The following is a 16,558-nucleotide window of genomic DNA, read 5'->3' as shown; positions in this document are numbered from 1 at the left end:
TTCATAATTGCTCCAAAATTGATCTTGCTCCAGTTTAGGACGTGGATCAGCCCCATCTTCCTCCATAACTATTTTAAAGGTAATAGAGTTTTGGATATTAATCCCAAGTGATCCCCCACTGCCACTTCAGTCACTTGCCCTATCCCATTCTTTAAGAGGAGGTCCAGTGCTGCTTCCTCTCTCATATGGCATTTTGATATTCTTATTGATTGAAGATGTTAACAAATTCCACACCATAGCTCAATTAATCCAGAATTCTTACCTCTCAGAACTTCTCACAAATAGCAGCAGTTGCTTATTAATGTGTTTTGGAATTCTTCACTGGGGCCGACACAGTTAGCGCAAACCTGTTACAGCGCCAGCGACCGGGATTTGAATCCGGTGATGCCTCTAAGGAGTTTATACGTTCTCCCCATGTCTGCGTGGGTTTCCTCCCACCCTACAAAACGTAGTGGGGGTGTAGATCAATTGGGTGTAATTGGACGGCATAGGCGGCTCATGGGCCAAAAGGGCCCATTTCCGTGCTGTATGTCTCAAAGAAAATATTCGCGGACATTCCTTTGCCATACTCCCGACCAGATAAGCTTATATATCTTCTCTTACTTTCTTGCAATCTTCCCTTATTTTAAAATCTGAATTACTTAATAAAGAGCAAAACGGGTGGAAACAACTGGGGTTGTTTGGAGAAATCAACATGGCGTAAAAATATTACATCTAACTTGTGGAATAAATGTGCAACTTGATTAAATGCAGCTTGATATTATTTGTTGGAGGCAAATAAAAAGGGAAAGAATGAGCAGAACTAATGGACGAATTCAACACCTTTGTCTCAACAGCAGACAAGCTGGAGAATGCATTTTCCTGGAGAACTAGTAACTTAACCTGCTCAATGCTGTACTGAATCTTTTGAAGTGACCTGGGTCCCATACATTAAAATCCCATTTTGTAGATGGCAGCAAAGGTAATAAAATAAATTCCCCCTTGACAGCAAAGCCATTTAGAAAGTTTGAGCACGTTGAAAACTTATCAGGGAGTTAACCCCGGCAGCTTGTGGTGAGTGCCTCCATCGTGAAACACATTGCAGGAGGGAACTCGTACTTTAAATCAAATTCTGATTGTGTGTAAGCTTGTAAACCTGGATTCTTATTGGTGACAGCATGTTTGAAATTGAGGGATGTTCTGTAGATCCCAAGAAAGCAAAATTTACAAACTTTCTTATTGCCTCTGCCACTTTGAATTTGGTTGCTGCAGGTCCTTTCACTGACAATGGTCAGTCTCTGAAGACTCGAGGTTCAAGCATCCTTTATTGTCATGCAATATTACACTGAGTAAATTTGCATCCTTTATTGTCATGCAATAATACACTGAGCAAATCTGCATCCTTTATTGTCATGCAATAATACACTGAGCAAATCTGCATCCTTTATTGTCATGCAATAATACACTGAGCAAATTTGCATCCTTTATTGTCATGCAATATTACACTGAGCAAATCTGCATCCTTTGTTGTCATTGCAATATTACGTTGAACAAATCTGCAGCATTCCCAGCAACATAAACTGTTGAGTTTGTTTTTAATTTAATTTTAACTCATGTCAAACTGCATGAGTTTTTCAAGCTTTGTTGGGACCAAGGAAAACTGCCTCAGGACCTTCGTGATGCCACCATCATCACTCTGTACAAAAACAATGGCGAGAAATCAGACAGCTCAAACTACAGGGGAATCACGCTGCTCTCCATTGCAGGCAAAATCTTCGCTAGGATTCTCCTAAATAGAATAATACCTAGTGTCGCCGAGAATATTCTCCCAGAATCACAGTGCGGCTTTCGCGCAAACAGAGGAACCACTGACATGGTCTTTGCCCTCAGACAGCTCCAAGAAAAGTGCAGAGAACAAAACAAAGGACTCCACATCACCTTTGTTGACCTCACCAAAGCCTTCGACACCGTGAGCAGGAAAGGGCTTTGGCAAATACGAGAGCGCATCGGATGCCCCCCAAAGTTCCTCAACATGATTATCCAACTGCACGAAAACCAACAAGGTCGGGTCAGATACAGCAATGAGCTCTCTGAACCCTTCTCCATTAACAATGGCGGGAAGCAAGGCTGTGTTCTCGCACCAACCCTCTTTTCAATCTTCTTCAGCATGATGCTGAAACAAGCCATGAAAGACCCCAACAATGAAGACGCTGTTTACATCCGGTACCGCACGGATGGCAGTCTCTTCAATCTGAGGCGCCTGCAAGCTCACACCAAGGCACAAGAGAAACTTGTCCATGAACTACTCTTTGCAGACGATGCCGCTTTAGTTGCCCATTCAGAGCCAGCTCTTCAGCGCTTGACGTCCTGTTTTGCGGAAATTGTCAAAATGTTTGGCCTGGAAGTCAGCCTGAAGAAAACTGAGGTCCTCCATCAGCCAGCTCCCCACCATGACTACCAGCCCCCCCACATCTCCATCGGGCACACAAAACTCAAAACGGTCAACCAGTTTACCTATCTCGGCTGCACCATTTCATCAGATGCAAGGATCGACAACGAGATAGACAACAGACTCGCCAAGGCAAATAGCGCCTTTGGAAGACTACACAAAAGAGTCTGGAAAAACTTCACAAAGATAAGCGTATACAGAGCCGTTGTCATACCCACACTCCTGTTCGGCTCCGAATCATGGGTCCTCTACCGGCATCACCTACGGCTCCTAGAACGCTTCCACCAGCGTTGTCTCCGCTCCATCCTCAACATTCATTGGAGCGCTTTCATCCCTAACGTCGAAGTACTCGAGATGGCAGAGGTCGACAGCATCGAGTCCACGCTGGTGAAGATCCAGCTGCGCTGGGTGGGTCACGTCTCCAGAATGGAGGACCATCGCCTTCCCAAGATCGTGTTATATGGCGAGCTCTCCACTGGCCACCGTGACAGAGGTGCACCAAAGAAAAGGTACAAGGACTGCATAAAGAAATCTCTTGGTGCCTGTCACATTGACCACCGCCAGTGGGCTGATATCGCCTCTAACCGTGCATCTTGGCGCCTCACAGTTTGGTGGGCAGCAACCTCCTTTGAAGAAGACCGCAGAGCCCACCTCACTGACAAAGGGCAAAGGAGGAAAAACCCAACACCCAACCCCAACCCACCAATTTTCCCCTGCAACCGCTGCAACTGTGTCTGCCTGTCCCGCATCGAACTTGTCAGCCACAAACGAGCCTGCAGCTGACGTGGACATTTACCCCCTCCATAAATCTTCGTCCGCGAAGCCAAGCCAAAGAAAGAATAGCATGATAACGGGCCATTTTTCCCCACGAGCCCACACTACTCAATTACATCCAATTAACCTACAACCCCCAGTACATTGCGAACTGAGGAACCGGAGGCTCAGGGAAAACCCACGTTGATGCAAGTATACAGTGGCCAACCATTTCAATTCTATGCCCCTCTCCCACACTGACATATCTGCCCATGGCTTCATGCACTGCCAAACCAAGGCCACTGATAATATTCTGTCTGGGCACTCTCCAGCCAGATGGCATTAACATAGGCTTCTCCAGTTTCTGCTAGTCCACTTCCCATTCTCCCTTTCTTCCTATTCGTCTGAAGATGCAGTAGATCTTAAAAGAAACCTCAACTCAGCCCTTACTTGCATCTACTCCATTTCCTGCCCTTCCCCCCCCCTCCCCGTGCTTAGATGCAACAAAAACAAGATTCTGCTTGTCCTCATCAATCTCCCTTCCAGCTTCCATATCCAACATTTATTATACTTTGCAATTTCTGTCACCTACAACATGATCCCACCACCAGATACACCTTATCCTCTCTGCCTTCCATAGGAACCGCTCTCTCTGTAACTCCCTCATCCACTCATCCCTTCCCACTAATCGCCCCCTTGGCACCTTCCCCTGTGACTGCAGGAAGTGCCACACTTGAGGCCACATCTCTTTCCTCAACACCATTTGGAGCCCCAGACAATCCTTCCAAATGAAGCAACACTTGTGAATCTGTGGGAGCCATCTACTGCATCCGACGCTCCCATTGTGGCCTTCTCTTCATCAAAGTGACTGGACGCAGACTGGACTATCACTTTACTGAGTACCTTCGCTCTGTCCACATCAATGAAAGGGATCTCTTAATGGTCAACCATTTCAATTCTATGCCCCACTCCCACACTGACATGTCTGCCCAAACCAAAGCATCTGATAATATTCCATCTGGGCACTCTCCAGCCAGACACCATTAACATCGACTTCTCCGGTTTCTGCTGGACAACTCCCCGTTCTCCCTCCCTATCCCTTTGTCTCCTTTCCTCCAGCTCTCCACCCTCTTCATTCACAGAACTAACTTCCCTCCTCCTGTTGTGCCCTACCTCCCTTATCTCCCTATTACCTCCCACCCTGTGTCCCTATTCCTTCCCCTGCCCCCTCCTCCCCCCACCAACATTCTATTCAGGCACCTGGTTACATTTTGCTCATACCTTGATGAAGAGCTCAAGCACGATTCATTGGTTCTGGGTCTTTATCTTTACGCTATTTGACCTGCTGAGTTTCTCCAGCATCGTGACTTTACTTCAATCACTGCATCTGCAGACTTTAGTGTTTCGCTCCTTAATTATTTCACTAAGCTGATTCGCAGTTAACATTGGCAGACAATATAGAAGGTGGTGTCTGAGACCAAAAGCAATCTTGCTATGCTGACAAGGTAACTGCCAGTTTGTTTCTCAGATTGTCCAGTGTCTGACTGTGTAATTAGGTGCAGGTACACTGAGTCAGAAAGAACTTAGATTGCAAACCACAGACAGGACTGATATTACAGTGAGGAAATAAAATGTGCTCAATGAACAAAACCCATTTGACAGGTTTAATATGACTGTCTGTGTGCCAGGAAATAGATCTCTCATCCCATGAAGTAAAATGCCAAATGTGTCAGGATTTTAACTTGTATAGAGTTGCAGCCATTTTGTTCAAATTATTTGCAGCATTTTGAAAAGCTACAAATTAGAACCACATCACATGTCTTTCTCCTAATTGCAGCTTTTGTTCCCTTATGACCCTTTGGAACACATTGGTAGAGAACTGCATCCTGGTTCTGATAAATGTTCATATTGAATTCCAAAATTGGATTTCATTAAGGAACAAGGAAGTACATTTTTTAAAATGGGTTCAAACATAGCTCAACAACACTCTTTCAGGTGGCCAGAATACCCCAATGTAAAGCTGAATGCTCTACCCCTATGTGGCTCTCGGGGTACCCACCTGAAAGGGCAGGAGGTGCCTCCGAGGCGCACTTTCTAATCCTCCTCCAGGAGGGATAATCGCTGGAGCACTAAAGTCCCCCTAGGCGCCTGAATGCATTTTCCTGAAAGCAGCTGCTAAGGGGTGGGCTGATGACGTCACAGTGACATCGTCTGCCTGAGATGCTTGGCGCAAATTTGGAAAAAGTGTGCAGGCAGGGTATCTTGTTCTGAACACTGAGAATGGCTGAAACCATCATCAGTATTTCTCTTGCCTGCTCTGGGTCCGCTATAATCCTGTGTTCCTTCTGCTACTCCTTTGTCGCGCTTCAAAGGATGTCATGTCAGTGGACGGGAGTACAGCTACAGTGGACAGGAGCCGGAATGCTCTCCCAGGCGCCTCCCGTGCAGCTGTCCCTTTCAGGTGGACAGTGCAGCGCTTTCAGGGCTGCCACCTGAACGACGATTCCAAAGCTCTGCGTCCACTTCTGCAGGCACATTCTTGGTGGAGAATGCACCTGAAAGCGGCTGCAGTGGGACACATTTAGCAAAAGCAACCAAGAACGAATCCCTATCACGTTCACTCCATCACATGGTGCTTTCCCCCAGTCAATCTTTAGTTATCCATGTTAACAATTACCATCCCTGGTCATAGTCTCCACAGACATCTTCATGATCCTTTTTCACAGCATGGATCGCTCAATATACTCTCACCTTAATCCAGTTCACGAGAAATGGGTGCTTAGAGTGTTCTTGTATTCAGTGTGCTTTATTGACACTCAACCATGCAGCTAATGTCAGATTCAACTATATTTTTGGAGGAGAAGAAAATAGTTTTACATCCACAATCCCTAAATATGATCTTCTGCTTGGATTCCCCCGAGATTCCTTCCACTCCATTTATGTTGGTTCTGGGAAGATTAACAAAGCTAATTTAGAAGCTTCGGACTCCACCACAGGTGGAACTGCCTGTAAGGCCAGGCAGCTGTGAAATATATTGGTGCTGCAACATTACAAGATGAAGTTTTAGTGTAATAATCCCAAAGGTATGATTTTTTTTAAAATGTGAGGTTTGTTTTAAAAGTTGGTTAAAGCTTTCTCCAAACTAGGAAGCACTCCCTTCCCTGCACAGATGCAGATCTCAAATTGAACAGTTGCATTAGTGGACATAACTTTCCATAATCTGTATTCAACAAGCTGTCAAGATGGAAACCGGCAACTCTGTGAAGCAGGCTTGCCACGGGCAGGCCTGACTCCAGAGTTATTTTAATCACTGACAGTGATCTAATGGTGCTCAAATTCCCAAAGTCTTATAGCAACATTTCCTGAGGCAGACTATTTTTGGGTATAAAATAACTTCTTTGAAGCAATATATATATGTTTTTGGCTATATTTTAAAAAGTTTTTTTTCTGTTATGGTGACTCTCTGATTGGTCTGGATTGTAGAATTGAAATGTACTTCAGTGATCTGAATTTTATTCTGCACCAAATGTAAAGGACCTGCAGTAAGTAAATGTGGAAATCTGAATCCTGAATGTTGTAAGCTTCCTTTCACAGAATTGAACTATGCCTAATTCATCATTAACACTTTGGGCTCCGTGTCCCAGTTTTCAGAGACGACCAATAAGCGCATATACTCTGTGTCCCGTTTTTCCAGGGCCAATTGGGTTGTACCAGTGTTTGTAACTGTAAAGGTTTACCCATGGACCCAGTCCAGAGTATATATTATAAAAGGTTAAAAATGGCCAGAGTCCAAAGGGTTAATTTGACTTTATTTCCCCAAAAGACTGAATAGTGGATGATGGAAACGAAGATCTGTCATCGTAGAGAAGACCATGTATATTTTATATAGGACATTAAATATTATACAAAAGTATCACGTTGTTAACATTTTCCTCTGAAGAAAATTAGATGGGCTACCATATTTTATGGCATATAAGACCTACTTTTTCCCCCCAAAATTTGGCTAAAAATATCCCCCAGTTCTTATATATGAAGTTGAAATTAAAATGATCCCCCGCTGTCTGCCTGGTATTGCTGCCTGGCCCTGGTATCGGGGAATGAGGGATCCTCCGCTGTCTGCTTGGTCATGCTGCCTGTCCCCAGTATCAGGGAGGGAGGGATTCACACCGAGTGCTGCCGCAGTTGCTGCTATCGCAGACATACAAGGAGCACATACCGTTTTCTTCCACGCTCGGTACTCATCCTTCTTCCTTGCCCTAGCATTTGCTCTCTATTGTACAACGCCAAACATAATATGGCAGCCACAAGGCCAGGTCTCACAAGACCTGCTTACCCGTAAATACACTGAAATATTGTTTTCTTAATACTCCTTGCTGAAATGGGTGACCTTATATGCCTGTGGGGCTTGTATGCCATCAAATATGGTAATTAAAATTATTGTTTTTCACATCATGCAGAAATGCACCAAAAATCTGCATCCACAATATCAAAAGGAGTCACGGAATTTTTTTTTTGCATCAGAACTTTGGACACTGTTTCCGAATACGAGTGGTTGGCGGATTGACAAGCAGCTGTTACCTCACATCCCAGGACACTCAACCACTTTACCAGCCAGCAGCCGACAGGTAAGAACTGTGTGCTTCCCAACCCAGCTGAATACTTCACTTTCCAAGGAAGCGTGATTTAAAATATTTACAATGGTTGTACTTCACCTTGTCGACCTAAAACATCATGAGAAAATGTTGCAAATGCTCAGCAAGTCAGGCGACATCAGTGGAAACTGAGTTCACAGTTTGGATCAAAGACCATTTATTCCACTTTGTCAATCTGAATGCACTCATGCAATTTTTGTTCAGGAGAAAAAAGTGCTGGAGAAAGTTCATTTTTGTTCACAAGTTTTGTTGTGCGTTTTACATCAAATTAATCTGATAATTATCAAGCAAAGAATACTTAAAGAATGAAAATTTTGTAAAAAAAAAATTAAACTCTACAATTCATACAATCTAAATTGAAAGAAGTGGAAACATTTGCTGAACATTTGGTTGTGATGGAATATATTATTTCTTTAAGGGGAGGGGGGGGTGTGGTGATATGTTTCCTCCATTGTATATAGTTATTGTTGGCTACTGTATATATGGAGCTGGCCCGCCCACTGATGACTCATACCCTATGACTCCTCCCCCCCATGGTCTTGGGCCATAAAGGTCGAGCCACCTCTCCCTTCCCTCCTTTCCTATACCTGGATCCGGGCCAGCAAAGTTCTTCTGTATATTAAAGTCTATTGTTCCCTCAGCCTAGTCTTGGTGGTTACTGGTAGTGCACTACAGGGAGGGGGGGGGGGGTGGTTGTTAAGTTTAATACTGTAAACCTATTGTTTGCTTTAGAAATCGAAATGGGCGCTCCTTTGCAGCAATAAGGTAGAGATGCATTCAATTTTTTTTGATGATAAAAACAACCAAGGCCTATCTGATTCAGTTGACCATTAAAAAAAAAATCAGAATTTGTTCTCTCAAATACTTGAATAAAGACTGTCAAGTTAAAAGCTCGTTTAGCCAGAGAAGAGCAAATTTCTGCCGGTTTCCTTCAGTAAATTCAACCTCTTTTTGCCAGGATCATCGATAGCGCAGGAAAAATAATTTGAATGTAAAACTTCCCCTAATGACAGTGCAGTGCCCAATTCTTTACTTCGTTGTTTAATTTAAACGCATTGCGATGTTCATCACAAAACCAGCTTTTATTAACATTGCTTCCCCTGAAGCGATGATACTTCTAGGGTCGACAGTCAAAGTAAGTTTATTGCTAGGCTGTTCCACAGCGTTGCAGCCTCACTGCTTTCTCCGCATGCCATTTATACTTAGCATCGAATTTTTCTTGCATCTGTGATCAGACTGAGCATATCACGCATGCTTGTCCGTTCGTACAAGTTCTTTTGCTGGATGACATAGAGCTGTAACCCAAGTATTGGATTACGTGGGAGGAGACACAAGAGCACTCATTTCCCAAGACCTTACTTGACTTGGACCCATCTCTTGTTGAGATTTCTCTGACAAGTGATGTCTCTAAATGTTCAGTTTTACCAAGAGATCTCATTGAAATCTGTGATATAGCCTCAAACATATGCCTGACTGCTTTCACAGTTGAACCCAAGGTCATAATTGCTCTGAGCTTCCTCAGTATCATTCCGGATTTCTGTCATTGATTACACCACGTCTCATAACTTCCTGTTCATCACTGCTTGAGGGAGGTCACCCAAGCTGCAAGCTCAAGGAGTGAAGAGTTTACCTTTTCTCCCCTTCATATTTAGGAGGCAGACAGAGTGTGTGTGTGAGAGGACAAGAAGAAAAGGTATGAGCACCTATCTCCCCCCCCCCCCAGGCCTGCACTGATCTCCCCCCCATCCCAGGCCTGCCCTGATCTCCCCGCCCAGGCCTTCCTTGATCTCCCCGCCCAGGCCTACCCTGATCTCCCCGCCCAGGCCTGCCCTGATCTCCCCACCCCAGGCCTGCCCTGATCTCCCCGCCCAGGCCTGCCCTGATCTCCCCGCCCAGGCCTGCCCTGATCTCCCCGCCCAGGCCTGCCCTGATCTCCCCGCCCAGGCCTACCCTGATCTCCCCGCCCAGGACTGCCCTGATCTCCCCACCCCAGGCCTGCCCTGATCTCCCCGCCCAGGCCTGCCCTGATCTCCCCACCCCAGGCCTGCCCTGATCTCCCCGCCCAGGCCTGCCCTGATCTCCCCGCCCAGGCCTGCCCTGATCTCCCCGCCCAGGCCTGCCCTGATCTCCCCGCCCAGGCCTGCCCTGATCTCCCCGCCCAGGCCTGCCCTGATCTCCCCGCCCAGGCCTGCCCTGATCTCCCCGCCCAGGCCTGCCCTGATCTCCCCGCCCAGGCCTGCCCTGATCTCCCCGCCCAGGCCTGCCCTGATCTCCCCGCCCAGGCCTGCCCTGATCTCCCCGCCCAGGCCTACCCTGATCTCCCCCCCAAGACTTAATTCCTGCCCTTAATTCTCAGATCTAAAGCATGCCTCTCCTTCCTCCTTAAATACCTCCAAAGATCTGCTCTCCACAACCTTCTGGATTCACTGCATTTAATAGGAGGAATTTCCTTGCACCTTGTTTACATGTCTGCCTCCTTGTCTTGAACCTATTACCCCTCACTCCAGACTCAGTAGAGACAAGAGCAATGCAGCCTTCCCCAAAATAGAGCCTCTGTGAGTGTGTACTCTCATGGCAACCCTCCTCATAGACACTTCCCTGGTACTTTCCTGCCAAGAAAGGTTGTCTCCAGCTCCTGAGGGTGTCTGTGACCACTTGGTACAGGAAACATAAGTAGAACGTGGAACGTAGAATATTATACACAGAACAGGCCCTTCAGCTCGCAACGATCTATGTAAACTTACTACAAAATAATCTAAATTTTCCCAACCTCGCATCTTGATCTTCTACTTTTCTTATATCCATCAGCATAACTCAGAGTTGTTTAAATGTCCCTATTGTATCAGTTTCCACCACCACCACCCCAGGCAATGTATTCGAGGCACCCATCACTCTGTGTTTAAAAAAAAAGTACTTAGTTCTGACATCTCCGCCAAACTTTCTATTCTTATGGATACTTTTCTCACATTGTTGTTTTAATCAAAGAATAAAGTTTGAAAGGAATTTTTCAGTTCAAATTGTCATAATTTTGAAGGGCAAAATAAATTAACTCAGTGCCCTGCCTGATATCTTTTCTTATGCCAATGCATTAAAATGGATTGTCTTGCCATTATCCTATTGCTCTTCAGGGGAGATTTCCATGTGCAAATTGGCTTCTGGGATTCCCGCAGGAAAGTGACGTGGATAAGCAAACAGCCCGAATGAATGCACATTTTTTCTTTAATTGCTTGGCAATCATTACATATGAGCTCCTCTTTGCTTCTTTTCTGGCATATCAGTGAGGATCAACGATAAAATGGTTGAACCAGCTGTGGCCCCAGACCTTGACCAGTAAATCGGGAGATTCTGTGATAGACCTTTCCAGCTCAAAAGCCATCTTTATCCTCTTATATACTGCAGACTGCCCTCTGACACCAAAGCCCTGCCCTGTATAAAAGCTAGTCCTGAATATTGGCAAAGTGCTCCTTTATAAACGGTTGGACAATTGAATTGGAATCCGTTTTCATTGAACATTCCCACATAAATAGCTTTGTGCCTATTCAGAATCTGTAATCTTTATTCCCATTCTGCATTGTTTGTGTATCCGAATTAAGCTTCAGTTAAACAAATCCAACAAGAATAGCTTGGACTAATGAGCCAGAGGAAATATAAATTAATTTAGTTAACATTCCAGGACATTAAGAGGATAGCACAGAAATGGTGACCATGAAACTAACTGACCGTCGTAGGAATCCATCACAGATGGTGTCCAAAGGAGAGTTTCTGTCTTGCTGACCTTGTATGCAACTCCTAACCCACAATGTGGTTAGCTCTGAAATTATCATGAAAGCCGCTTGGATTCTGGAAAGAAGCGTGCCACCAGTCCCTCCAAAGAAGTTAAGAATGGGCGTGATCTATTGGCCTTGCCCAAAAAGACTGGGTGACAAACCAGTTGCTCTGCTGGGTGAAGTGAGAAGAATTCTGGAATGTATTTGAGAGATTGTTCATGATTTATCATGATTAAAATTTTTTTGTAGCATGCTCCTTAAATCATAACGTGAAATGCTTTAATTACACCTGCATGTTGCCACAACGTTGCATGGATGAGAAACTCCCAAAGGTGAAACAGCCCACATTTTAAAGGATGTTATAGTATATTTCTTCCAGTTTTTATACTTCTTTATTTTCAAACAAGTTCTCTTTAATTTTCATCGTCTTTCTGGTCATTTGGTTACCGTGCTTACAACAGATATTTCTCATTTGTAATTCTCAGTCAAGGTTTTATTGCGTTGGAAAAATTTCTGAAACTAAGAAGCCACCAGTGCCTGAAATTGATTCTTTATTGAGAGAAGTGACTGATTCCCAGGAGTTAACAAACAGGCAGAAAGCAGGAACTCTGGTGCAGACGGTCGAGAATGAAAGAGATGCTAAGTTGTGTTGTGCATTGGTTGAAATAATCTTTCAGTACATATTTAAAAAGCTTCTGTCTAGAACAATGTTTGTGTGCACTACAAATGGAAGCATCTAGGTTTAAAGCAGCTCTACATGGATATTGAAATCTAAAAAAGAGAAAGGAAAAATGCTAAATTAGTATGGTAATTGAAGTAGGGGTTCAGATAAGGGGACATTTGAGAAGTCTGTCAATTTTATTGTGATCTGATTGCACAAGTACTACCCGACAAAACAGTCCTCCAGTCCTCGGTGCAAAACAGGCTGACACAAAACCAGACATAACACAGACAGACAAACTATTCATATGCAGGACAAGTATTCATATATTCAAATAAATATTGTTTTGTGAATACAAGAGTCTCGAATGGCTAGTGTGAGCAGTTCCAGTAGCTCGGCCCGTGGGAAGGATCTGTTCCTCAAGCTGTCTCTGATACTCCTATATCTTTTTCCTGACAGGAGCAGCTGAAAGATGCCGTGTGCAGCGTAGAAGGGGTCCTTGATGATTTTGTGCACCCTTTTTAGACAACCATCTCAGTAGATCACATTGATGGGGTGGGGGGGGGGGGGGGGGCGGGGAGGAATGGAGACTCCAGTGAGAGAGTAAAAAGGCAATAATAATCAGAATGAACTGAGACAAACGTACGCCAGCAAAACTCATGGAGACATTGCAGTGAGGCAACTGTGATGAAGGCAAGCGAGCACCTCCATTTTCTTAGAGGTTTGAGAAGATTTGGCATTTCATCGAATATTCTATCCATCTTCTACGCTGCAGAAAGTACACTGACTGGTTTGACAATTGGTGTGCCCATGAATGCAGAAGGTAGCAAACTTAGTCAAGTCCATCACAGTCCCCGACCTCCTATCCATTGAAGTCACCTATGTGAGTTGCTACCTCGAGAAGGCAGCCAACATCACAAAGGATCCCCATCAACCTGGCCACAGCCTCTTCTCACTGATACCTTCATGTAGAAGGTACAAAAGCACGAAGTCCAGCACCCCAAGGTTCAAGAACATTTTTTCTAACAGCTCTTGAACCTCCCCTTGCTACCCTAACTATAAATCACTTCAACACCACAAAAATATCTCAAGATTCCTTTTATTCTCATGTGATAATACAGAAAATATATTAGAAAAGGAAATTTATTTCAGCCTGCCATGAGGCAAACAAAGGGTGGCCATTAGCATTGCCTGGCACCCCTTACAGTCAGAGCACAAGAAGCAAAAGAGGGTCCCTTCAGAGACACTGAGTGTGGATTTGCCTCACATCCTCTGCAGCCGCACAGTCCCTTCCTTGATTCAGTGAAGCTTTTCTTGTCTAAGGCCCTTTGGGAACCCTTCTTTCCCTCAGCACCCTCTCGAATCCAGGTTCTGATTCCTGGTTCCCATGAGCCAGTCTCCAGCAGCCCATACACAGCCTGTGTGGGTTCTACAACTGCAGTCGCCAACAGCCCTGCAGCCTGTGTGGATCTTTCACCAGCTGAACTTCTTGCTGGTCTTCTGCCGTGGTCACCATCCTGTAGGGTTGTCTCCTATGCTTCTTCTCAACTGGGGGTAGAGGGTGCTCTCCCCATTTCCGCTTCGCTTCTCGCCTGGAATCTGCAGCCCTTTGCAGTCTGCTGCCATCTTGGGTGGAGAATCAGTGCTTGCAGGATTCAAAGATAATATGCCATCAGATCATTCAACAGGCAATTTAAAGCTTGTACGAAGCCATTGTTGGCATTGGAACCAGGTGGTAGGACACTGAAGAAAAGCGCTATGTCTCCACCCCCCACTCTCCCGGGTCTGCATCAGCTGCAGCGATGCTCTGGCAGTGGTGTCTTTTTGTTTGACTTGCACTACTTTAACCGTGAATATTCATTATTTTTTGTATTTATCTCTTCCTATACTGTAGTTTAATGTATATGGGTATTTTTTTAGAAAGTACTTGTTTGGCTGCAGCAAGTATGAATTTCAGTGCGCTTTCCATTGTTCATGTGTGTCTGTCTATAAGCTCATTATCAAATAGAATTTGAGTAAAGAAAAATTATAAGATAGAATTCAACTCTTTAAACGAATGCACACAGCATTTATAACAAATGAATTGTTGACACAAATACATACTGGGAACAGAAAATTCAGGGATACCACTCTTTGAAGGAAAAGCAGTGGGGAGGATCTCTTAATGTGGTAAGGATCAGTTCGCAAGAATTAATGGTGGAATCAGTTTGGTGGATTTAAGAAACAGTCATTTTAGGAAGTCGCCTATGGGAGAGCTAGTTAGAATCCCTAATATTGTTGAATGGAGTATAAATCAAGAAATAACATGGGCTTGTAAGAGAGAGGGGAGACAGAAGGCAGGAAACTTGTGGGCCAGCTAGCTTTGCACCTGTCTTGTAAAAAAATGTGAGAGAAACAAATACACTTCAGGATTTGACAGCAAGTTCAGATGGGAAATAAATGCTGTCGTCACCAGCGACATCCAGACCTTGAAAGATGGGTGTAGAAAGAAAAAAGTCCAGACAAGGTGCTGCATTCTGAATGCTTTAGTGTTTCTGAATTGATAAGTTGTGCTCCATGGTAAGGGATAAAAGACAACACTGCCATCCCAGTCCTACATCACCACTGTGTGTGTTTATTTATTTATATATACGTAGCACTAATTTTAAGAAAGAAATACAGCAAACCCTTGGTATAAGCACCTAGAGGAATTGATAGATGCTGGATAAGTGAATTTGCTGGTTGCTTGAGATTGCATGTTATCGAACTGACTGCTAGGGGTGCCAATAATAAACTTCTGTATTTTTTAATCTTTCTTTTCCATGATTACATGAGGCTACTGGTTGCTTGAATTCCAGATAATGGAGATTTTACTGTAATTTCTTCAGCAAGGTTACAAATAGACTTTTGTTTACTTTATATATTAACATAGGATGAGCTTTAAATCCTTTGAATTTGAAGGCATTTCTACACATTGCAATATCCTGTACAATCAGTGTAATTTAATCATTTAAATTTATCTTTAATCTTCTAAATTAATCTTGCCATATTTGGAACAGTGCTCAATTTGTATTTCATCTCCCACTTTCTCAACATCAATCTCATTTTCCTCTCTTGAGTACAACATCTTGATGATATTTACGGTCATATCTAATTGTTGTTACATTTTCTTCAGTCCACCTGTTAACTTTATGACCTAATTATTGTTTTCCAATTTATTTTTCCTCTTTCCCCCTTCCTTTTGCTTCCACCTCCATTATGGTCTTTAAAATTTGTAGATGTAATATTGTTCTCTGCAGGATGGAGAAAATTGTGACATTTTTACGAGGCCACATGAAAGCTCGAGCTACACAAAATGATTTCTGGTAATTACTGGCAAAACAATCAGGCTTCATCAGTTTTGACAGCAAATGAGTTCTTTATTTGAATTCCCAGTCCTATAGCTCCAAGCTCTGGTTCAGCTGTTGATTTGTAATTCATTGCAAATGTGAGGACAAGGTAATTTAGACAATTACATGGCAGATAAAAAGTTAAGAATTTAGAGCCTGGAATAATATCTTGCATTTAATTTCATCATCATGAGCTTTTCTCACTCGTAGCATTGGCAGGCTTGTGATTGCTGCAATTTTCAAGTCTTTTATTAGATTTACAGTAGGGAGTCTGTCTTCATATAGAAGGTCTCTGTTCCCTGAATAAGAGGGCAATATAGTGAAAAATCCAATCCCTACCTGCCATTGTGCAGAAAGTCTCAGTTCCTGCATTCTGGATTCTCATTTACCATCCTTTTTACTTGTTATCTCACTAACATTTGTGGAGGACAGGAATATCTCTCAGTAAGACGGTGCAAAATTAAGAGTACCATGGATAGTCAGTAACCCAAGGTGCAACAGTGATCTTTTATGAAAATCTATAATGTCTTATTCCAGAAATCACAGATGAAGTGAGTCCATTTTTAAAAATGTGATTTTCATTGCCATCGGTCTGGCTTCAGAAAATATCATGACTTATTGGAGACAAGAAAATTAAACGTGATTTCAGAACTGAATTCAAACCTTTTAAAAACCCAATTTCCATTGGCCTAGTACAGGGGTGGCCAACCTTTAAATTTTTAATTTAGACATACAACACGGTAAGAGGCCATTTCAGCCCATGAGTCAATACTGGGGGTGTAGGTTAATTGGGTGGCGTGGACTCATGGGTCGAAATGGCTTGTTACCGTGTTGTATTTCTAAATTAAAAATTAAAAGATTGGCCACCCCTGCTCCAATGGGAACAGACTCTCGTTTTCACGAGCAATATACAGTTAAAGCCCTGGTAT

The 16,558-nt window shown here is 43.7% G+C and overlaps 1 protein-coding gene across 4 annotated transcripts in view; it reads left to right on the top strand.

Annotated features, from left to right (window-relative positions):
- usp43a (ubiquitin specific peptidase 43a) overlaps positions 1-16,558 on the top strand; it is a 379,969-nt gene that overhangs the window by 327,656 nt on the left and 35,755 nt on the right. For 2 of the 4 annotated variants that reach the window (XM_069929601.1, XM_069929602.1), the window contains exons 9-10: positions 7,703-7,806; positions 8,566-8,598. In XM_069929601.1, the coding sequence (XP_069785702.1) occupies positions 7,703-7,806; positions 8,566-8,598 (137 nt within the window). The remainder of the gene's footprint in view (positions 1-7,702; positions 7,807-8,565; positions 8,599-16,558) is intronic. The other 2 variants (XM_069929603.1, XM_069929604.1) reach the window with 1 other exon arrangement.

This window comes from Narcine bancroftii, chromosome 3, assembly GCF_036971445.1.
Source record: "Narcine bancroftii isolate sNarBan1 chromosome 3, sNarBan1.hap1, whole genome shotgun sequence".
In the NCBI taxonomy this organism is placed as follows: Eukaryota; Metazoa; Chordata; class Chondrichthyes; order Torpediniformes; family Narcinidae; genus Narcine; species Narcine bancroftii.
Note: the sequence above shows the minus strand (reverse complement) of the source record. Positions and strands in the feature narration are given on the sequence as shown.